Source organism: Drosophila mojavensis, unplaced genomic scaffold (assembly GCF_018153725.1).
Source record: "Drosophila mojavensis isolate 15081-1352.22 unplaced genomic scaffold, ASM1815372v1 contig_74, whole genome shotgun sequence".
NCBI lineage: Eukaryota > Metazoa > Arthropoda > Insecta > Diptera > Drosophilidae > Drosophila > Drosophila mojavensis.
Genome location: NW_025318899.1, coordinates 3,826,954 through 3,851,806, shown reverse-complemented (window position 1 = coordinate 3,851,806; position 24,853 = coordinate 3,826,954). Strand labels below are relative to the sequence as shown.

Sequence of the window (24,853 nt, the reverse complement as noted above, 5' to 3'; positions counted from 1 at the left end):
TAGTATATAATCAATACCAATATGAGATACCCCTAACATATATATATTACTCTCTCTCTTTCTCTCTTTCGCTCTATATATCAAATTTTAACAATTCCCTTTTCTATTTTCAGTTCTTTGCAACTTACGCACATTCATGAAAAACCGCTGCAACATGAAACGTGGCAAATCTCTGGAGTTAGCGCTCGCGCTATTTCTGCTGCTGACCTCTCTCTGCTCCGCAGCCGGCATGAGCCTCTCTAATGGCACAATTGTTGCTAGCCTGAGCGATGGCAGCGCTGCTGGCAACGTCAATTTGCCCGTACTAGGCGTTGGCGTCGGCCTTGGCGGCAGCAATAGCAGCAGCGGTGCCATCAATACAGGTGCGAGCCAGCCAAGCGGTGGTGCGGCCGCTCAATCGAACAGCGAGACCAGCGGCAGCAGCGGCAACAGCGGCTTATCAGCCAGCAATACGGGTGGTGGCAGCATCGCCGGCAGCAGTGGCGGTGGCAGCGGCGACACGAACTCCGCACTGATGCAGGCGCCCAAGGAGAAGCAATATGAGAAGTGCACCGGGCCAGGTGATCCGGGGCCGTGCAAGCAGTACATATACAAGTGGCGCTTCGAGCCAACGACTGGGGAATGCACCACCTTCATCTGGGGTGGCTGCGATGGTAATCCGCAAAATCGCTTTAACACCGAGCCGGAGTGTCTCTTTCACTGCGTCGGCGGACCACGTAAGCAAATGAAACCAAAACTTCAGTCAAGTTTGTAAGCCGAGTGTGTGCCCCGCAGATACCTTGCCGCCGTTTTTGCTGTCAACCACGCGAGAGCCGAGCACCACAGAATCATCGCTGGCCAGCTACAACACACAGAGTCCGGCCCAGCTGCCCGCGGGCTATAGCGGCGGACGGATGATGGGCGGCACCACGCCCGTGCCCATCGAGCAGCGCGGCCCCGAATTGACGTTTGCGGAAACGGGTCAGGGCAAGACCTTCATGTTTGCCAAAAACAACACGTTCATCCAAATGGACGGCGACATCATACAGACATTTCAATTACGGTGAGTGAGGGCGGCCAGGTTGGCCGGTTGACCCAGGAGTCCAGCTTGCCCAGTCAGGATATTGACGGCACGCTCGACACACTTACCTCAATTTGGTTAGGTAGCATTTTTGAAGTCTTTTGCATATTTCATGCTACACAAGAGAGTGGGAGGGAGAGTCTGAGATAGAGAGAGAGAGAGAGAGACAGAGAGAGGTGGGGTAAGAGTGAAAACCGCGATTCGCGCGTCATTTGCCAGATTGTTAGCGTTTCAGCTTGCAAACGTGTTTGATGTGCGCCTTAACACCAGAATGCCCGGAATATTTCTCTCATATTCTTTGAGGACACGAATATTACAGGTGCAATTTGTTAGCCTCTATAGTTAGTTCAAGCTGGAAGTTAGTTAGGGCTCTAGTTGAGTTTTGACATTGTAAAATAAAAGACTTAAGTTGTGTTTTCTGCTTTGATAAGACTGCTCTTAGAAAATGATTTAAAAAATACCACCTCAAACAAAACCAGCTCAAACATCAACAAACAACTCCAATTATAAGTTCGAAAACTTCAGTCAAAGCATTCTGCCATTCCATCTAAATTTGTGGCTCAGTTCAACTCAAGAAACTCCCAGTGAGCAGCCCATAAAATTGCCAGTTTTCATGGGTTAAAGATGCCTTTTGAAAATGTCACACAGTTGCAATTAGCTAACATGACGCAGCTTTAAAATATTTGGTGTGTGTGCATGTGTGTGTATGTGTGTGTCCTAAATGCTTTGGCAATTAAGTGTTCTCTAGCCGGAAACTGTTTGAAATTTGATTTTCTGCTCAATTGCAGGACCTTGTGTTTTGACCCAGTTAACGGGCAACTTTTGTCCAGTTGCAATTTGTGCAAACATTTTACATTTGCATATTGAATTAAAATACAAAAATAAAATAAATACAGCACAACAACAAAATATTGTCAGAAGTCACATAAAATGGGAAAAATAACTTTCTTGTTGTCAGTTTTGGGCTATAGTTTTAATTTCAACTCCAGTTGAGCTCAGAGCAAATAAATTTGTACAACTCTCTCAGGCCATAAAATAGACTATATTTATATTGTATGTATATCCATCTCTTTCTCTTTCTCTTACAGACTTTGCCGTGAGATATCATTTCAGTTTCGCACCCGCCTGCCGCACGGCCTGCTCGTCTATCACAATGTCAAGAATCCGGATCGCATTAATTTGGACCCCTATGCACTCTACGTGATTGTCGAGAAGGGCCAGCTAAAGGTTGTACATGTCTTTGGCAAGCATTCAACGAGTGTCACAGTGGGCGAGAGCCTAAATCGAGATGAATGGCACAGTGTTATGGTGAGTTGGACGACAAGTAGACCTAACTAGGTTCCATCTGCCACCTAACTGCAACTGGAAGCTGTAAGCTGCAAGCTGCAAACTGCAAACTCTTTGAGCTGCATTTGCCACTCTAGCCAGGCTTTCAAGGTTTTTCTTTACTCTGCTCTACTCTGCTCTGCTTTGTTTTCTGACTGCAGCTGAAGTTTCATGTGCTCAGCCTTGTTACTGTAATTGCTGTGGTTGAGGTGCCGGTGCTCTTTGAAATTGAGCATATTAGCTACGGCGTGAGGCTAGTCAAGCAGCTGTAAGACTTCAACTGAAATAGTCCATCGAGTTACTCAAGCCAAGTCTCTTTAATATCTAAAACAAATATATTTCCTCCAGCTCTAACAAAACACAAAAATATTCCCAATTATATATCCATCAATCTCCCTTATCACAGCTCGCTCTTAGAGTATCTCAACTAGTCGCATTCATATATATCTACCCGATTAGCATGCAGCATATGTTCATTTAGCAATTAGTAAGATTGCAAGCTGTATGTGTGCATGTGTGTGCATACGTGCTTGTGTGTGTATGTATGTGTGTTGTGTCTATGTTGTATTGCTGCCTGCATGTGTATTTGTTGTTGTAAAACGCTTTATCAAAGTTTTATAACAAAAGCAAGCAGCTTGATTTATGAACGCTCAACTTTTGTTAACTCACCTAACGGACATGGCCAGGACCTCGAATTGTTTAAGGACACGCCCAGAGTGGTCCAAGCAGCCAGCAGCCAGCAGCCGGCAGCAGCATCATCATCAATAACACACACACGCACATACACACAAACACACACATATGGGTAGCAGCAGCATCATCAACATTATCATCATCAAGCGGCAGCATTTCAGATCGTGTTGCGTGTTTTCATATTTAAAACAAACATATCCACTACTAATCACACCTAGGCAGATGCCGGCACACACGCCCTCACACCCGTATACACACACACACACACACACACACACACAAGCAGATACACTCATAAATAACACGCAAATTCCTAATGAATTTCAGCTGATCCCTGCAATGTGCGCACAGCAGTTGCAATTCATTTTCGTAGATTTTTCATGCGCAACAAACAACAGCAACAACAACAACAAGAGCAGCAACAACAACAGCAGCAACAACAACAACAACAATTTATCGCCCAACGCTTGCAACTTCAACTCTGGGCCAAAACGCATAAATTCATAAATTTTTATCATTTGTCCGGGTGTGCGTGTGTGTGTGTGTGCGCGCTGCTCGCGACTGCCACGCCCCCAAACAAGCAGCAGGCAGCTAGCTAGCTAGCTGGTTTATTGGTTTTATGCACCATATCCTTCACAACCCAGCATATATACTCATATCTATATATATATATAGATATCTATATACATATATATATAATACTATCTATCTCTCTCTCACACACTGCCTTTCTCTGTTGCGCTGCACAGGTGCGCATCGATGTCCATGGGGCAAGATTAATTGCACGCGTCGACAATAGTCAGGAGGAGGTATATCTGAAAGGTCTGAATCACGAGTACAACTACGGCGTCTCCACGAATTTGCCATCGGTGGTGCTGGTCGGAGGTGAGAACCAAATCAATTGTGTGTGTGTGTGTATATACTAACTATGTGTGTGTGCATGTGGTTGCGTCTGTGTTTGCCTACAAATTCAGTTAGCTGTCTGCTTGCGCCCTCTCTTAAAGCCGGCGCCTGCATCTATGCAACGATTTTGCGGCAAGTGCAGCAACAATTGAAACAAGGCAAATTGAGAGCGAAAAAAAAAAATAGGATCAACTTTCTATAGAAACGTTTTGATTGAACAAGAGCGAAGCTTAAATACGCTAGCTGATTTAGAGCAGGTGTAAAATGTATGAGGAAAAAATATATTTATTTGAAATCGTAAGTGGAATATTCTTATGCAGATACGTGATTTAGTTAAGTATATAGTTTGTTAAATAGTTAACTAAGCCAAAAAAAAAAAAAAAAAAAAAAAAAGACTGCCTGATAATATAAAAAGAAGAGAAAACAAAATAATTTGTTGAAAGCTTTTATTTATATAAACAATTAAAAAGCATAAAGCATAGCGTATAAGCTGCTCTGCGAAAAACCCATTATATATTTTATATATTTTTTATATAAAGCCGACTCTGCCTTTAAGCTTTGAATACTCTAAACTAAAGAACAAAAACATTTTTTTTTATGCGTCAAATCTAAAAATGAAAATTTTAAATCGAATTTCGTACTCGATAGACGACACAGAGAGACTCACGCACACACAGAGAATGGCACTCACTCACACACACACACACACTAACACTGCAGCACTTGCTCATTTGCTATTGAATGAATGAAGTGCATGCTGCAGGTATAGCTGTGTATGTGCGTGTCTGTGTGTGCATATAAATCTGTGTGCATGTGTTTGTGACTTTGAGAGTCGCTTTTGTGTGCCATGTGAAAATTTAATTATTTGACGTACTCAAAAGCTGAAAAAAAAAACTCATGACGAGCTCATGAAATGTTCACGGAATGCGTCATTGATTGCACAGAGCTCAAAAAGGCTTGTGTGAGGGGAGGGCAGGAGGGCAGGAGGAGGTATAGTCTAAGCTCAAACAATGGAAAATGTTTGCAAAGGCAGCATTTCATAAATCGTTGTGCAGATTAAGCCAAATGCAGATCAAATAAAATATTTGTGAAACAAACAATTTGAGTGAAGCTTTTAGCTCAAATTAATTACAAAATCAAATGGGTTTTTAATAGATAACTATGCAATGTTTGCATCGATAGAAATTTTTCAATTAACCTTGCAGTTTGGCTTAGTTGTTAGCTGTTGGCCCAAAAATATAAATACTGTTGAAACATCAACTCATTTGGGCCAGCAACTTTTTTAATTAAACAATATTTAAAGCGCACCCATTGAAACTTTTCAGCTGTAAACAAAATGTTTCTATACGGTACACAATATACATACATACACAAATATGTATGTACATATATAGTAAATACATATTTTTTAGACCAGACCCAACTAAAATCCGCTTGCAAATATTTTGCTCTCGTTAATTAATCTTGTTGGCATGTGTGTGTGTGTGGGTGTGCTATGTGTGTGTTGGTCAGCTGCCCAGTCCAAACTTTAAGCCCTCTCTGAATACTCAAATTCTAATTCCACATTTCATATACTCACAGGCCTCTCGTCCGAGGAGAAGCTGCATGGCGTTAAATATATTACCGAATCGTTTGTCGGCTGTATTCGCAATGTGGTACTCAGCTCCGGCAAAGCGGCATCCGATCTGCTGCCCATTGTCCCACTGGTGGCCACCAAGCACGAGAACGTCAACGAAGGCTGCTCCGATATGTGCGACTCCTCGAATCACAATCTGTGCTTTGTCGGCTCCCGCTGCATCAACCACTATGCGGGCATCTCATGCGACTGCTTCGGCACCCAATACGAGGGCGAGCACTGTGACATTTATAGTGAGTATGACGACGACTACGATAATGGGGAAGTACCTAGTATCTAGTCAGAGAGTATTGATGGGAGTCGGAGAGTGAGTGGAAGTAAAGAGTGCTTCAGAGTGGAAGTAGAGGCATTAGTAGAAATTTGTCTAGGAGTATAAGCTAGAGTATAGGGAAGTTGAAGTAAGAGTAGGAGTAAGACTTTGAATAGAAGTCGGAGAGTGATTATTAGTTAGAGTAGTTAGTGCATGAGTATGTGTATAAGTTAGAGTATGAATACAAAGGTTAAATTCGAAAGGAAGTAGAAATATGAGTAGGATTAGAAAATAGTAGGATTAGAGAGTAGAAAGTAGAGTAGAAGTAGAAGAATGGAGAGGGATATTACTAGACGTATAAGTTCGATCATAAGTATACATAAGTGAGAAAGTAGAAGTATGAATGGGAGTATTACACATTGTAGTAGGAGAGTAAGTATAAGTTAGGATTAGGAACTAGAAGGATGAAACAGTAGGGGAGTCTATAGTAGAAGTATGAGTGAGAGCATGATCTAAGTATAAGTTAGAGTGAAAGTTTTCTAATGTAAGTAGGTGAAGAAAGATAGCCATGAATTACTGGAAGTGCGAGTAGGAATATAAGAGTATGAATGTATGAGCAGAAGCAGAGCAGAACTATGGGTAGAAATATGAAAATGATTATGTTGAATATAAACATTATCATCTACAACTCAGAGAAAAAACTTGGTTCTTATTGCTAATATAAATAATTACATTTATCAAAAGCTTTTATGGGAGAAATATTTAAGTACATGTGAGTACAATCCAAGAACATGTCTCTATACCTAAGATAGGTGCCGTATGAAGTAAATTATTAAGTTCCAAAGGATGAATACTCAAGCAGAATTAGCTTAAGAACTCGATTTCCCCTCGAAACAAATAATTTGTATAGCGAAATAAAACTTGATTCGATTAAGAAATTTTCGACTGAATTAATTATTATAAATTACTAATTAAAGTGAATTGACATTTTGCCTTGAGGCCATTCCGCCCAAGTTCATATTTCAATTATAAAACATTTTCTTAGAATTCGAGCATTTCACAACTTTTCTTTTCTCTCAGTGAGTGTGAGTTGAAATTTGTGCTTGTTGCTGTCTCTCCGGCTCCCCGCTCTCGCTCTAACAGTCTCTCTCTATGTCTCTGGTTTGACTGGTCAGACATTGTGGCAGCAATGGACATGGGGGCCCGAAGCCAGCGCCATTTTGTTTTAATTATAAACTATGTTTGTTTGCTTGCGGTTAACAGTCCGTTCTCCCTGCGGGCTAACGTCCGTCGTAGCGTCTCTTCCGTCTCGCCCGTGGCTGTAGTTTCTAAACACGCTAATGACCTGACCATAAATTATGCAAAATAGTGTTTGACTTTTTGACTGCCGGGCAAAATGTGCGCAAAATTAGTTTGTTGAGCTTCAAATATAACTAACTGGCCTTTGTCACACTTACCCACATACCCTACACACATTTCACCCACACTGCCCCCCCCTCACCAACCCCGCTGTCATTTGGCCGTTTTGGCAGGCATTTAGTTAATGACATAAAGCCAATTCCATGCCGGCATAATTCCAATTAAGTCACGCGAGCCCATTAAAAATGCCAAAGCCATTAAAAATTGAGCAGCACGTTTATGTTATTTTTAGTGTAGGCATTAGAGTATGCTGCAGTAGGTATAGCCGAATATGCGAATACCCTGCAGATGTGGAAATGTTAAAATATTTTATTTTATTATTTATTTATTATTTTATTATTTATTTATTTTATTATTTTATTATTTATTTATTTTTATTTTATTTTCTGTCTACAGAAATTGAATTTTGTTTTAATTATCAATAGTATCTTCTATTAATTGAAGGCTGATTACGTATCTAGCTGTATAATAGCTACAAGTTGAATAAAACATTTAGTTTGACAAAAGCAAGGGTATTTCGATAATCTGCTTAGTCATAGCTCTGACTTTTCGCTCAAATTTAAATGCAAATATGACAAAACAACAAAAACAAAAGCAACAGCAATTGCCTAATATAACAATTCTAGCGTGTAGATGCAAAACACGAAATATTGAATCGACTACGAAATACTCTATTTTGAACATATTAAAAAATGAATAAATGGTGCACAAATGTTGCATATTTGTATGACATGAGCTCATAGACATTTGAACAAAATCTTTAGATATAACTCAAATATATATTATGACATATACCAAGTCTTTATTATCAAAAAATCTCTGTCTGTCCTATTCTGCCTGTCTCTCTTTCTCTCTCTCTCTCTCCTTCTCTCGCTCTGTCTCTCTTCCTGTCTCTCTCTCACTCTCACCCTACTAAATGAACCAATATGCCCTTATGAAATATTCCCAACAGGGTATTGCATTATCTATTCTGTTTTTTTTAATGTAACTTATGCGTGATATTTTGAATATATAAATTAGACACTCAGTCTCTTTCTCTCTTCAACTCACCTCAAAAAATATATACATATGTAGCTAGACTGTATGTATGTTCTCCTGGGAGAGTTATATCAAGCAATATACCCAACTTCAATTCGCTTAATACAACAATAAAAAAACACAAAATTCTCTAATGAAAGCGCGAAAACTCGAAATTGAGCCAATGGACAGCTGCAAATTGCACAATTTCTGGCAGGGCTAACGGCATGTGGCAGCCATTTTGGAAATACGCTCTCTAAATGGCGTCTGTCAAGGACAAATGGCACCGTGACGTGCGAGTTTGTCGAGCATTTACAGTAGCTGCCACCGATCACAATTACACCCAGGCCGAGCGTGAGAGAGAGAGAGAGAGAGGGGAGAGAGGAGAAGTATAACAGCAAAAGAGAGCTGGCAAGTGCTAGCAAATTGCACAGATGTAGTCTGCGAGACTCCGAACTCGACCCACAGAGCGTTCATCGTTAGTTGCATGTTGCAGTTGTCAACATTTCGGTTGCTCTTGCTGCTGCTCCTGCTGCTGCTGCCGCTGCCTGTGCTGCTGTTGCAACGGAAACAGTGTCGGCGCCATTAAAAATCGTTGGGTAGGGCATACAGCTGTGCCCGTAGGTAGAAACATGAACGTGCGACATAATCAAACGCAGACGGTTCCTGTAATGCAATAACTAAAATGACAGCCCACTGTCTCTCTGTTTCTCTTTCCCTCTTTCTGTCTGCCTCTCTGTCTATTTGTACTGCACTGTAACAACATTCCACTCCCCAACCGACCGACTCGCTTTCGATGTGCCAGAGTCAACGAAATGTGAACAGCGTGAAAATCATTAGCCCAGCCATGAAAATTCTTTGAAACTGACTGCCAGATTTTCGATTTCTTTTTTTTTTTTTTTTTTACTGTTTTGGTTTTTGTTGGTCCAGCTATATATGCGGCTGTATGAAATCGGAGCAGCTGCAGCCTGTTTGGCGAGGCGGTGCTGCTGTCAAACGTGGTTTGCCCAACGCTCCATTCAGCTCAACTTTGGTTCAGCTGTCAGCTGGCTGACAGTCAACTCGGCAACAGACAAAAGCAGCTAAAACATCGAGGCTGTAAATGTTGCTTAAAGCCTGCTACAAACTGATTTTCAATTAGTTGTGGAGTGTGGGCATGCCACATACCCTGTAATTGTTATGTGTTCGTATTTATTTGTATATTTGCACTATATTTATAGTTAATATATATGTGGACTTCTATTTTGTCCAAAAACAGTTGATATATTGTGTAAGCAAAATACCCTCATATATAAATCTATATATGTATGTATATATACATACATACATCATATGCCTATGTATTGCTAACATAAGCACTAAGTACTTAAATCTAACTAGTGATTTATATATATCTCTTATATCTTATATCCAAATGTAAATACCCTCTTCCACACGCCCAGCCACTATAGGGTATTACAACTTTGGCATTAAAGCGACAAAGGCGATTATAAAATTTCATGTTTAAAATATGCCCTCCTAATGCATTTTGACAATTCAATTCTGCAGCTCGCTTGACAAATTCTTGAATTTTTGCCTCTAGCACTCCAATTGCGAATGTCAGAGGCAAGAAGATTTAGCAACAGCCACAAAAGCGAAACTTCAACTTTGGTATCAACTATTCATGGAGATAGCTCTCTCGTTATTCTCTCTGTTATTCTCGTGTTTCAATTCAATAATTTACCTCGAATAGCTATCGCATATTGTCAAGATGAATTTGTACAATTTACGCCAATTAACCTACTCGGATTTCGCTGTGAATGTGCCCACGCCCAGGGCCCGACGCATGCAAGCCGATCGCCTGGCCACCGAACTGTTGCGCCACGAGGACCAGGTCAATCAAAATCTGCCCGAGCTTCGTGCACCCACCTACAGTGAGTTCAGGAAGCTGGTCCATGGCATTCACGGCAAGAGCAGCACGGGCATTCAGACCCGACAACTGAATGTCTATGAGAGCTTCAAGGATCTGCATCGCCGTCGACTGGATCGGAATGTGCTGGAAAATGTCAAGTCGGAGATAAGCTCGCAATTGAAGCTAATTAATATTACGAATCGGCTGGACTTCCATAACATGTACAATGCCCTGGAAACGAAGCAGAATATCCTACGCAGCAATCTCTCGCTGCTGAGTCGCATGAATGAAATCTACAGGGTAAAGGGCTACTTGGACAGTTTCACTCGTGAGTTCCGTTCGCCCAAGCAAAATAACGTGATGCTGCGGCAGAAGGCAATTGGGCTAATCAAAGCAAACAGTCACTTGGGCTGCCGGCTGCTGAGCGTAAAGTCCAAGGTTAATTCATTCAATCCTTGGCGTCCAAAAGCGACCGTTAGCGATCCACATCGATTCGATGATATAGTGCGTAAATATAGCTCCTATATGCCGCAGCCAATGCAGCTGGGCAGGACGCCCCAGCATTCGCCCAAGGAGCTACTACGTCCGATCATCTACTTCGAAATGGCAGTGCGCCCGAATCGTCCCCTGGGCCGCATTTGCATTCAGCTGTACACCGAGGTCAGTCCGGAAGTTGTGCTGGAATTTGTGCGCCTGGCCACCGAGAACGATGTCCAGGCGCACAAATTCACGCACATCTTCCCGGACCTCTGGCTGGAGGGTCAGCTAATGCCGCAATCGAAAGATGCGCTCAAGAACCATCACGATCATCCATCGCCGCTGGATGCGAGGCGAACGAAGGGCTTGCTCTCCTATTCGTGGGATCATCGTCAGCGTTTCCCCAACGGCCTGCTGGTCTATACGATTAGCTTCAAGACGCTGGCGGTGATGCCGCTGCAACGGGTTTGCTTCGGTGTCGTCCTGAAGGGTTTGCGCCTGCTGGAGATCTGTCGAGACTTTGGCACGCGGCGTGGCAAGCCCACGAAGGGCATTGAGATAGTTAAATGTGGATTGCTCTAGGTGGACTCCAGAGCAGGACGTTTTCAAGTTTATAGCATGCTCTTCTGCGCCAAATTCTGCTCCAAGCACATAAAAATTATAAAGTATATGCCTGCATTGCGTTATCGACTGGGCGTGGCCGGCCGCCTCTCACGTGTGCCTGTGTGTGCTTGTGTGTGTGTGTGAGCGCGAAAATGTGTCAGAGATAAGCTCGCCAGGCATTTTACTGTCACTGCGGCGCAAAAGCAGCCGCAACAACAACAAAAACAACAACAACAAAAATGAAATAACCGCGCGCAACACGATTTGCACTTTTGCACGAGTGTAGGCGGCGTAGGCGGGCATAAACGCCTGGAGGGCAGCGCAGCCATGGTCCAAACAATATAATCTATTTCCGTGCCGACACTCGACGTTTTTGTTTCTGTTTGTTCGGGGTATATTTTTTTTTTTTTTTTTTTTTTTTTTGTTTTGTGCAGCATGCAGATAATGCAGCAAGAACAATGCCACACCGGCAACACCGAAACAGACGGCGACAAAAAATTGCAACAGCAAAGTTGTTTAAATTTGCTTGGGCTTTTTTGTGGTAAGCTGCGAACCAGGCAAATGGCAGGCAACTGCAAATATGCCAACAGCCGAATTAAGTGAGAAAGTGCAAAAGTTTCAAAAGGGTTTGGTTTACGAGAACAATTTACCTATATGCCAAAAATAGCCAAGGAGAGATTGAGTTTATATGACGATAAAAAAGAGAGATTTAAGAATGAAGGAAGCACAGATATCATCAAGTCGTTTGTAGGATGTTGAGATATTTCTCTTGATACCAGATTCCAGAACTCTTAAATGTCGTTTCTCCCCGAAATGCCTCGGGTAGACTATACCATATATATCTATATATATTTCTCCATTTGACCGCCTCTCACCCATCATTCTCATTTTAGCTGCCACAATCATAACGCTACGCGGTGCCAGTTACGTTGCCTATCGCATCTATGACTGGAAAGACCGTGTGCACTCCAATACCATACGAATCAGCATGATATTTCGCACCAACTTCGATGACTCAGCGCTGTTCTATGCGAGCGGAGAGTCGCTGAAGCATCAGTATATAGCCGCCGCTATCAAGAATCAATCGATACATGTGGAAATGGATTTCGGGGACAATGTCATGTCCACCACACTAACGGATGACCTGACGCGCGGCTATTGGCACAATCTAACCATACTCCATGAGCAGCGCACTGTGCGCATCATATTGGATCATCAGCAAAAGATATTGGAGCTGCCGGCAACAGCCAGTGGCAATCTGTTGTTCGATCCGGAAATCTATTTTGGCGGCGGACCCGAGCTGAACAAAAAGAAGGGCCTCATCTCGCACAACAATTTCGTGGGCAGCCTGAAGTATGTCTACTACAATGACATTTCCATACTCTATGAACTGCAAAGGGGCAATCCAAAGGTTCACTATCACGGTGAGTAGGAACCAAAAGAAGAAGAACTAGGCTATGCCAAGAATTTAATCTTGTGTACCGACTGAAAACTGTGGAGATTTGTTTGTTGACCAGTTGGTAAATACCCTTTCAAAGAGATAATAATGTTAAGCTATGATGCTTGAATAAAATATTAGCTTATTGGATATAATCTAATTAAATACTTTAAAAGGATGTATTCTACTAAACTATAAAATATAAATTCGTTTATCTACTCAGCTAGAGCATTCAATAGTCCACATATCTCTCAATTTCTCAGCTTTCTCTTCCATTTTGATCCAGAGCATTTCAATGTTAACATTTCGCTCGTTACAGGTGTCCTGGAGGCCGAATTCTTTGAGAACGAAGTGAATGTCATACCTATCACCTATCCTTTTGCGACATCACACATTTGGTGGCCCATAAATCATGCCCAAGAATTTAATATTAAATTCGATTTCCGCAGCAGCCGCCCAGGCGCTGTGTTGGCCTACAGTGACGTCACAACCAGCGCCGGAAATGGCTTCTGGGAGGTAAGTGTGCGTTGAAGCATTCAAGCATATATATCCCAGGCAGCTTATGAAATGCACACACACACAAGCACACGCGTACAAACACTCAGTCTCGGTGTGTGTGTGGGTGTGTGTGTGTGCTGGACGCTAACGTCGACGTCGACAGTTATGTGCAGCGTGTGCTTAAGACGACTTAGCAAACGTTGTTTTGGGGCCAAGCGGAATGCAAATCAAATGTACCTACAACGTGTGTGTGTGTGTGTGTGTCGACAGTGTTTATGTAAGTGTGCATGCGTGTGAATGGCATTGTGTGTGTGCGTGAGCATGCAAAATTGCAGCAGCAACATTCCCCAAAACAGTTTCTCCTCTAGAGAAATGCAACGAGTGTAAAATGTGAAAAAAGCATGAGATGAGATTCGCTATGGGAATCAGTGGTTGGGAATAGAATGGAATTCTTATACTCATGTTATGCAACTGTTGCGTATGTTAAAGTCTGTCTCTTCTCACAATTTAACGACTTCTCTTTCTATTGCTGTCTCTAACTCTTACGTATTTCACTCACTCCCTATTACATTTACATCACATCTTAATGCTTGCTGTAATAGTGCTCTTGTCCCTTCTGTCGTCAATCAGCTTTCAATTAATTGTCTCTCTTTCCGACTATTTCACTTGTTTTAATTATACTATTACTCACTCTAATACTTTTCTTTGATATTTTCCTTTGATTTTAGAACATTTGCAATCCCTCTAATTTACACGCTTACTCTATCTCTCTCTCTCTCTCTTCACACTCTCTTGTTTTTTACCTCTCTACCCACTATCTACCTCTCTGTTTCTCTTCATATACAATAGAATTTTTCAGAGTCTTTCTCTGTCTCTCACTCTCCCTCTTTCTCCCCCTCACTTTTAATATTGTCAATCTTTTTTTTTTGGTGAACCTAATAAATTTCAGATATCTTCATATCCCCATTTCTCTCTCTCTCTCTCTCTCTCTCTCTCTCTCACCAACTCGCTCTCCTATATATATTTTTTTTTTTTCTATATTTGTACATCCGTCTCACTGCAGTGTCACAATTGCCTGTCTCTCATAGTCTTCATTCATTCTCGAATTGATTTATGACTTTTGGTGCAAAACAATTTGAAAACGTATATGATGCATATTTATTATGATTGCGCAATCGAAATTGCGCAAAAGCCCACAAATCCGTTGCATAGAAAAGTGTCTCAATTGCTGGCCGGAGCAAACGCTCTCAACAGCTTAATGCCCATCACTTCAAGAGCCCAAAAGCCACTTGCCTCACAATACATACAGACACATGATTATGCAACGAATGTGTGTGTATGCAAATGTGCGTGTGTGTGTGTGGGTATGTGTTTGTATAAATGTCACTGGCATTTATCTATATTTAAACAAACAAACGTCCTGGCCTCGAACGTTTATTTGGTTACTTGACATTTTGGAAATTCACTAAGGGAATAAGCATATAAAACAAAAACAAACACACACACTGAAACATATACAGATGCACAATTGTGTGTGTGCAACTGCAATATTTATTTGCATTTTATTGTTGACTTTCTTGCTTTTGATTGCAAAAGACCTCCCGAAAATAAACTCAAATGTCAATAGAAATGCCCTAAGGGGAGCGGTGCGGCGAGGTCTTTCAGAACAAATTGCTCGGCCAACTCGTAAAATGTTGTAATAGCAAATGAATATTTAAGTTTTGTGGAAATGCCATATAATTTTCCATTTGGCTTTTTGGCTTATTGAAATTGCTCGAACGATTTATGTTTGGTCGCCAAATTAATACGAAATTGATTGCACATATGCACAAAACGAAATTCTAATAGTAATAATGATAATAATATCGCTCATTGCTGACAATAGCAAAGAGATTTTCCCCACAATTTATAAATGCAAACAATAATTGCCAGTTTGTTTATACATTTATAAATTGAAGTGTTTGTGCATTCATATTTGAGAAGCGCATCAGTTTAGCTGGCAATTTATTTATTTATTAACTGTTTGTCGCTCTGGCCACAAAATTACCACCTGCGCGCTTTACTAGCCAAACTCATAAATTCAAATGCCGACCGACCGACGCTTCAAAAAAGTAGGCAACAGAAAGTGTCAACTCGCTGAATTGACAGGGCTATACGAGTCGTATAATAAAAATGCACAAAAAAAAAAAAGGAAAATAAAAATAAATAAACTAGTTTAGTAAATACGCCCGCACAGATCGCAAATCGCGAATCACAAATCGAAAATCGAATTTATTGACAGTGGCACAAATGGTCGAAATAGTCGCAATGGCAACAGCAACAAAAAACCATTTGAAATATTGTCAGTAAATGGAAGAGTGTGTATGTAAGTGTGTGTGTGTGTGTGTGGGTGAATGGTGTTTGCTTTAAAATATAACATGCTGCCAAAAGTCTAATGAAATATGCAATAAAATTTTAGTATTTGGCAGTTTGCATAACGACAGACGCGCAGCGCCAAAGCGCAAAAGCGCAATTCACAATGAGCAAAGCGCGGGCAAATAAAACCAAATAAATATGGCATAAGTACCATACACACACACACACACACATACACAGATGCTGCTTATATGCATCTTTAATATGAAGAAAAACAAGAATATAAATATAATACTCCATTTTATGGGATATGTGAAAGCTGTTCAGAATATGCTACAACTAAGTAAGCATAACAAATAGACATTATAGAGCTATAGTCATCCGCAAGACCCGTCTTGATTTAAAATCTAAATCAAATATCCCTTTAGAATTTATTTGTGAGCAAGTGCTCTATATTCGTCTCATTTATAACATTGATTAAATTTTTGTTTACATCAAATTTCCTAAAAGCTGTTTTTATTACAGTCTAGTTAAATGTACCATAAATTATATAATAATTTATATAATAAACCATAGATGTTACCAATATATATTTCATTAAAATATTTATGAGTTTCCATATCAATTTATAAACAAATCAACTAGTTATTTAGTCCAAAAATCCCTTCCAAAATTCTAAACTATTCATCTCATTGCTTAACATTTTTCATGTCAGTTTTATATAATTCCAACTGACAACACTTTACAGTTACACAAATACCAATTAAGCTATTGCAATGCATATTAAAAATAATGATACTAGAAGCGTGGCAGCCTTTTAAGCATTTGGCTAAAAGCCTAATGCCGCGGCTTAAATTAAACAATGCGATCATAAATTTAACGAAATTATATAGCTGCGCATAATCGTCAAAGAGGGATAGGGAAAGAGACAGAGACACAGAGAGAGAGAGAGAGAGAGTATGAGTGAGAGAGAGTGCGAGGCAGCCAGCATCAAATTAATTCTAATGGGAATTGGGCGTGTCATAAATGGCACGCCCACTTACCAGTCCGCCTCCCCGCATCAGTCTAGATGCAAACATTCGATTTCGTTGTTGGCTAACAATTTAACAGGCCCGCATTTGGTTTGCAAGCCGCATTTTGATGCATTCTGTGCAAATCCGCAGCTCGACTACGTGGCGTATGCGTTATATGATTTAAGCGATGCTAATGCACAAAGGCATGGCGAAATTGAAATATGTGCGTGAGTGAGTCTGTGTGAGAGAGTGAGAAGGAGAGTGGGAATGTGTGTGTGTGTGTGTGTGTAAACTACACGTTGTGGATTTTGTGGGCATTTGGCAATTTTGATTTATTTTGCAGTTTGAACTTCTAATGCTAACAGAGTTTTGTATTTTTCTCGTATGTCTATCTATCTACATGTGCGCGATTGTGTGTGTGTGTGTGTGTGTGTATGCGTGCTTGGCATGTGCTGCGATGACAAAACTAATATTTGGTAACACGCTAATGCTGGGGGCCTACACCTGCGCGCAACGTGCAACATTTGGCGATGACAACTGTGGCCCTAACTGTCGATAAAACGTGCGCCGGAAATGTAAAACTAACGGAAATTACAAAATGGCTGTCGCTGGCCAACCACACACACACACACATACTACCACACACGCCCGCATAGATACGGTTAAGCTCAGACAAGCTGAGCTTCGATCTGGTGCCCGATGTCAATAACAATGTTACCCACTCGACAACGATTAAAATCAATCGAGCCACATCCTGGCACAGCGTCGAGCTGGACTATAAGCACGGCGAGATACGCTTCACGGTCGACTATCGCCACACGCTCAGCCAAATGTTCGGGCTGACCTTTAACATTGGCGACAAGCTCATCATCGGCAGCAGCCTCAAGTCGGCGGCGATGGGCCTCGTTGGCTGCATTCGCGACATCGAGATCAACGGCCATTTGATCGAGCCACGGCATGTGGTCAAAACGGAGCGCGTTGTGGGCGAGGTGGCGCTCGATAATTGCAACTACATTGACCCCTGCAAGCGACCCAACACCTGCGAGCATGGCGGCAAGTGTTTTGTGAAGGACGATCGCGTCACCTGCGACTGCAAGCACACGGGCTACATTGGCAAGAATTGCCACTTCACCAAATACCGCAAGACCTGCGAGGAGCTGGCCCTGCTGGGCTTCACGAAATCCGATGTCTATCTAATTGACATCGATGGCAACGGCGTCTTTCCGCCCGCCCACGTCAAGTGCGACTTCCAGAGCCTGGAGAATGCAACGAAAACAATTGTCGAGCATAATTTGCCCAGTCAGGTGGATGTGAGGTCAGCGCGCGAATCGGATTTCAGTTTCAACATACGCTACAGAGAATTCTCACCGCATATGCTGCAGGAGCTCATATCACATTCGCTCTACTGTACACAGTACATCAAATACGATTGCTATCGCGCCCAGCTGGAACTGCACTCGGCCACTTGGTTCACATCGTCGGCCAAGAATCTCACTGTTGACTTTCTCGGCAATGTCAAGAGGTAAGCGATAAACCCCATCCCCTCCACACTCCACCCTCCGCCCGCCACCCTGTATGCCCGCCCAGCTCAACTCGAAATGACATTGCGTGGCATTTTGTGATTTACGTGCGTGTGCCGCGTGCCACCAATTTAGTGATGCACAGTGGGGCAATTTGGTGGAAAAATGAAGAAAAAAATTTAAAAAAAAAAAGGTATAAATAGAATTGCATGATATTTGCATTATCTATGCATTACAAGATAAATGCACAGTGAGGCAAATATGCTACTTAGCTCATAAAATATTTAGTAATTATTGTGGCCTCCAATTCTTACTTCATAATAATTTAATTGATACAAATTTTTATTTTTATTTTTTAATTTTTAATTTTAAATTTTTTTTGTTCATATATTGCCTGCCTTTGCCACTGTGCCTCGCTTGGCATGCGTCCAGTTCTATGCACAAATTGTTGCTGTTATGCGCCTACTTCGGCATCAACTGCTGCCCCCACACTTGCACCTGCTCCTGCCCCTGGCACCACCCTTGGCACACCGCATGCCACACAATTAATGTTGCAGTCTATTTGCTTAACTTGTTGGTCTGCCACTGTGCATTGTGTGGCCCGTTCTGCTCCAGTGGATAGCTCGCTTGCTCGCTCGCTCGCTTCGTGTGTACGTGCGGGTAATACAACAGTATAAATCCTTCATTTCAGACTGCTGGCAGCTCAACAGTCGAGCAGTCGAGCAGCTGGGCGGCTGGGCAGCTGGTTATAGTTGGTTGATAGTTAGGCACACACACACACACACATACATACATCATATAAGACCTTTGCTCTCTTGAGCCTGCGCCCCTTTCATTTCAAATGTAAACGAAACTTAAATTAATTGCTCGAACATGCATAATATAAGCGTCTAGGCCTATACTTAATGCTAACTGACATATTTATTCGCACGGGATGGCAGTCCACAAACCTGTGTGGGGGAACTTACACACACACACACACATACACATACACATTCCTTCTCATAATGCTTCGATTTGCGCACATTTGTGTCAACTGCAACAACAACTGCGACTGAGACTGAGACTGCGACTGCGACTGCGACTGCAGCTGCGATAGCTACTGCAAACAGAATTCAACTCTCAAGCCATGTCTACAATTGTCATCTTTATGCCACAGGCTCGTGCATCAATTGTGCATGTGTGTATGTGTGTGTGCATTGCATGACAGTTGCGTAATTTGTCATGCTGCTGTTCGGCCTGCTGTTGGTTGGTTGGCCAGCATCGAGTGACCGCCTGCTGTTGGCTTAGCTCTTCAAATTTGATTTTTCATATGTGTACGCACTAAACTGTTGCCTATTTCTTAGCGCTGGACACTTATGACCCAGCCCATGGCACGCCCCCCTTTCCGTAAAAACCCTTGACTAAGTTATATGTGTGGAGCATTTGTTTCTATTCATTGGAGCATAGCATTTTATGACGCTGAAAACCCAAGCGAATGCTGCACGAGCAAAAGAGCCCAAAGTTTTGATGGTCGAATTTTTGGTACTCTCTTTAGGTATTTGGCAGATTTTTAAAAGCAATGCTATTGCAAACTAAATAAATTCTGCATCAGCATTGGCATTATCATTAACATTCTCATTAGGTTTGCCATTTGAATGAGTCTAGGGTATTGGCATTAGAATTGACTTTAGCATTAAAAAAGAAAAAAAATTTATAATTTTTGTTGTATATTATTATATATTATTATTATTATTCTTTCCATCATAATTTGTATTTTTATTTCGCCATTATCATTATTTTATTTTTATTATAAATAATAATATCCATGAACATATTATTTTTTATGCCATTTTTATTTACGCTTACTATAAAAGGAAGCCCCTACTCTTTCAGTTATAAGCAGCATCTGAACAATCCAGCCTTTATGCCCAACGCGCTGAGAATTGTGTATGAAAAAAGCACGAAAAAGTTTATGGCAAATACAGAGGCAAAAACATGTGAAGCAAAATACAAAATTGCAAAAGTGCAAAACAAGAGCCAAGCATAAACACACATACACAAAAGAGTTTACATGTGGGTGTGTGTGTGTGTGTGTGTATTGGTTGGTGTGTGTGTGGGGGCATAAAAGGCTGAATTGTATTTATGTCGGGCAAATATGTTTCCGGCTCAGCGCTAATAAGGTTTATGACTGCGTCTCACTCATATGCCCTATCTATATATTGGTGTCTCTGTGTGTGTGTGTGTGTGTGTGCATTGCCGCCATATTGTCGAACAACTCTTTTTCAACTTTTGGGTAATTTTTCTTATGGCTGCCTTTTTAAAATGAATGACTTTGTGCACAAATTTAGTCTTTACGCCTAATTTCTTTGTGCCGCTGCCAAAGCTCAAGCAGTTGAAAGATAGCCGAGGGCCGTGGAGAGGCAAAGGGCAGGTGGCGGTGCCAGGTTGGCTGTCCTTTAGGACTTTGACAATACATCATGCACAGCACAAGAGGGCAACAGCTGCTGCCAGCAATTTTAACTCGACTTTTTTTTGCCAGTTTCTGTTTTTTGTTTTTGTTTCGTTTCGGTCTGCGTCACTAATTTCCGCTTTCACTAAATCAATTCTGGAGCCTCCTAAACAGCACTCGATTCTCTGCTGCTTTCTTTTTTCTTTGGCATCTTTATTTTTTTCGCTCATGCCCTGTGCAACTGCTTTGAACGAATGGCTTTCTGCTTGGCTACAGTCAGAAATATCAAAATGCGTTTTAGCACAATTCCAAACCAACCAAATTGTGAGTGCGTTAGCGGCTGAGAGTGAAACAGAGAGAGAGAGAGAGAGAGAGACAGAGCGTGTGTACCCTGTTAAAGGCTGACCATATGAGCCTAGACTTGATGCGCACGACTAGCAGTTATCCTTTATATATTGGATAGCAATATATATACAAATATACGTACATACTCGCCTATAAATACCAATACAGGAATCTCTACAGTAGCTTCTTTCTCGTGAGATTCATAAACCTATCATCTAGAATATTTCTAAAAAACTTATCAAATATATTTAGACAAATGTATTCCTTAAATTAAAAAATAAAAATTTTAATTTAAAAAATTACATACTTTTTTCTTTTTCTTCCTTCCTTCTCCAACACAAGTTTTTAGCCTTTTGCCTAGGCTCAGGCCTCCTCTGTATTACCAAACCCCCACATTTGCCCATTTTTAATGGGTATAACGCATGGGAAAAAAGAGTTTGCTTTCAGTCTTTCTTTCTATCTTATTTGTTTTTCGTTTCGGTTTGACGTGTGCGTTTGTGGCCAGGCAGCCCATTGGACCATCCATCATTGGATCGTAGTTTGGTCTTTACTCATTCAAAATTTGACAGCATCGTTTTTTTGTTTGTTACCAGGCACAGACCAGCTTACGGTCCAGCTAAAACGGAAACGGACATTGCACACATACAAGCATGTAACCAAAAAGACAGTCATATATGTATATGCAGTTTTTTTTTTCTTGTACTCAACTAAGTCTGTGCAAATTTAATGCCCAGGCGGTCTTTAAATAATTAGCATATCACAAATGCAGTCTAGCAAGCGGTATTCACGCTTTAAGTGTATGTAGAGCAGGGCAAATACAGAAAAAACTAACCCTGACCAAGTGAAGAGACCCTCGAATCCCATTCAAAGTGGATTCGTCAAATTGCCGTCAGTCCTGTCGACAATGCATGCAAATGTATGCTAGGCTAGCAATTTTTTCTCGCTTTTTTTTGGTAATATATTTGCCCAATTTTTGTTCTATTTTCGGACTTGCCTAAACCGTTACGCGGCGATGCTCGCAGAGGCGCTTGCCCGTGCTCCGTCAACAAGACGTGCGTGGACCCGAATCAATCATGCAACTGCGATGTGAAGGAGAACAAATGGAATTCGGATGAGGGCTACTACCAGGAACCGCACAGTTTGGGCATCACCAACATGTATTTCCTGCAGCAGAAGGACCTCGACGATGAGGCCCAGGGCCGCATCACGCTGGGCCCACTCGAATGCGTGGAGACAAGTGAGTTGCAGGCAAACAGCTAGATAATGCCCACACACTACGCTCTCTCTCTCTCTTGCTGTCTCTTTTTCTCGTTTACACACAGATACCCAAAAGTATGTGGTCACCTTTACCACATCACAGTCGTATATTGAGGTGCCCGGCTGGCGCAAGGGCGATATTGCCTTCTCATTCCGCACCACCGGCGAGAAGGCCATTCTCCTGTTCCAGCCCCCGATTCGTGCACATTATCCGTCCTTCATGGTGGCCCTGACGGGCGACTACCAGCTAACGTTCAATTTTACGCTGAGCACGGGCACCACGCGGGAGCTGGTGATTAACTCGCATCGCAGGTAAGTCAGCCAAAAAGATCGGCTCTATATATAAAAAATTAACTGATTGAATAACCAACTGACTGAGACAATGATTGAGTATATCTGATTCTATCTATTCCTAAATACCAAAATATTTAAAATAAAAACTATTTTTAAAGACTCTTCATAAAATACAATTATTTATTTATCCCTTCTCTTGCCCTTCTCTTTCTAATTTACTGCTTCTATTTGCCATTCACAATAATATATCCATTTGGATTGCTTTCAGGTTAAATGGCGGCGAATGGCATAAAATATGGATAGACTATAATCAATATCATGTGCGCTTCATGATAAACACCGATTACCAGATGCTCGACCTGCTGCCCGAGGAGGAATTCGGACCGTTTGAGGGCAGCATGTACATCGGCGGCGCCACATTGTGAGTAGAGCCTTTGATATAGTGTGCGGGGCTTTAAATGTAATCACCTATGGAATGGGCCACTCGCATTCCCAATCGTTTTTATGGCTGCTTGCAACGCAGCAGCAGCAGCAGCAGCAGCAGCTGTAATAATAACCGCAGTGCAAAAACTCGCGAATGCGCTCGAATGGTCACCATTTGCTTCACATTGGCCAGTGGCCATTGCGGTTTGTGCAATTTATTGCGGCAATTACGTTTTAATTATAAACGCGCGACTAAATGGGCAAAACCCAACAACCCCGTCCAAGTCATCAAAGACACTCAAAGGCAGCCACAGTCTGGCCCAAGGGCTAACAAAGCGTCTCTCTCTATCTCTCCCTCTCTCTTTCTCTCTCTTTGCTGATGAGCTTGAAACAGCCAAGACTTAGTTGCGGGCGTGGTTAGCAATTATCCTGACAACTAGTTGAATATACTTTAGTATGATTTTTTGCTAAAAAGTATATTGTATATATGTATGTATATATGTATATATATATATATATATGTATAATGCACGCAGAACTGGCTTACGCTTTAAGCTGCATAATAAAACGTCAGATAAATTGCATTAAACGATTATGCGTTTATTTTTTAATGTAAATGCAGAATCCAAAGCAGCTTAAATTACAGATAATTAGGTATTTAAAATATATAAATATACATTTAAATTCATATAAATATGAATATTTCATCATTAATCAAAACATTGTTTAATTCTGTTATTCACTTACTGCTGCTGCTGCTGCTGCTGCCGTTACTAAGGCAACTTGGCGCTGGCATTTGCCATTTGCACCACATAGACGGCTGCTCTGGATGCTGTTTTTATCCGCAAAGTACTCGGCATCAAAAGAATTGCCATAATTAAATTAACTTCCCGCTGGAAATTCATTTCAAAGTCATTATCAATAATCAAGCCCAAGCCAAGGCTAGGGCCAGGGTCTGGGCCGGGGCAGGGCAGAACAGGGCGGGGCGGGGCTTGCGTTTTTTACCCCCAATTTGAGTAGCGACGCTTTTCCCCCTTTGGCAGTTTGGCGCACTTAAAACGCGCTTATGCTTGATTGGCATAATTTATAAAGTTTTTTTTTGCGGACAAACACACACACTCACACTCACACACATAGAGTGACAGACAGTTGTGCACACTCATAGAGAGAATGTAGGGAAAGGAAGGAAATTTTTTTGGTCTGAAACACTTAACAAGCCGAGAGCGCACTTCAAGTGTGCGAGTGTGTGTGCGTGTGTGTGTGTTTAATTATTAAAAATGTGCAAAATCAAATTTAAAAATAAAAAAGGAATGTAACAAAAAGTAAGGAAATGAGATATTATATATAAGCAGAAAATGTGTACACATTTGCACTTAACCCCAAACCCACGAGAGCCGCCGACCCGGGAGCCATTCATAAAATTTCGATGAGCGGTAAACACGCAGAGTAATTAACGGTAAAGTGCTGTGCTTTATATAGACCCCAATATAACCGAGCCCGAGAGTAACCCAATCGAGCGCCGAGCCACACCGAGCCGAGCCGAGCTGCTTTCAGTTGGCCAATTATGAAGTTCAATTTATTTATCCGAAAGTAAAAAAGAAATACAGAGAAAACACACACGAGAATTACAAGCGCGACTACATGGAATACAATAAAAGAGGAGCTGAGAAGAAGGTCAAAGAAAGCACTCGACTATAACATACTCTATATATTGCTAAAGATACAAAAAATGTTAATTTCCATAAATTTTCTGCTAGAGTCTGATATACCCTATACATGCTTTATAGCTGAAAAGTTGAAGAGCTCCTGAAGCTTCCTAATTAATGAGTATTTGCTACTCGATAACAAAATACAATAAAAATTAACGAAAAATCTCATTGAATATTTAAAATCAATTGGGGTACGAATCCATCCACAGGGGAACATACATACAAACATAGCAAAATTATTTGATAAACTCAGAAAGTTGAGCAGACCCATGTAGAAGTGCTTGTCAACAAGCCA

At 41.5% G+C, this 24,853-nt stretch overlaps 2 protein-coding genes across 10 annotated transcripts in view; both read left to right on the top strand.

The window, feature by feature from the left end:
* Positions 1 to 24,853, top strand: part of LOC6581351 — a 74,457-nt gene that overhangs the window by 14,237 nt on the left and 35,367 nt on the right. For all 9 annotated transcript variants that reach the window (XM_044010174.1, XM_044010173.1, XM_044010175.1 and 6 more), the window contains 11 exons: positions 114 to 716; positions 775 to 1,042; positions 2,149 to 2,368; positions 3,829 to 3,964; positions 5,564 to 5,851; positions 12,169 to 12,699; positions 13,033 to 13,229; positions 17,236 to 18,101; positions 21,898 to 22,112; positions 22,198 to 22,444; positions 22,695 to 22,847. In XM_044010174.1, the coding sequence (XP_043866109.1) occupies positions 137 to 716; positions 775 to 1,042; positions 2,149 to 2,368; positions 3,829 to 3,964; positions 5,564 to 5,851; positions 12,169 to 12,699; positions 13,033 to 13,229; positions 17,236 to 18,101; positions 21,898 to 22,112; positions 22,198 to 22,444; positions 22,695 to 22,847 (3,701 nt within the window). In that variant the 5' untranslated portion in view covers positions 114 to 136. The remainder of the gene's footprint in view (positions 1 to 113; positions 717 to 774; positions 1,043 to 2,148; positions 2,369 to 3,828; positions 3,965 to 5,563; positions 5,852 to 12,168; positions 12,700 to 13,032; positions 13,230 to 17,235; positions 18,102 to 21,897; positions 22,113 to 22,197; positions 22,445 to 22,694; positions 22,848 to 24,853) is intronic.
* On the top strand, positions 9,949 to 11,638 carry LOC26527455. Its single transcript, XM_015161782.3, has one exon. The coding sequence runs from the start codon at positions 10,055 to 10,057 to the stop codon at positions 11,252 to 11,254; it is 1,200 nt and encodes a 399-aa protein (XP_015017268.2). The 5' UTR covers positions 9,949 to 10,054; the 3' UTR covers positions 11,255 to 11,638.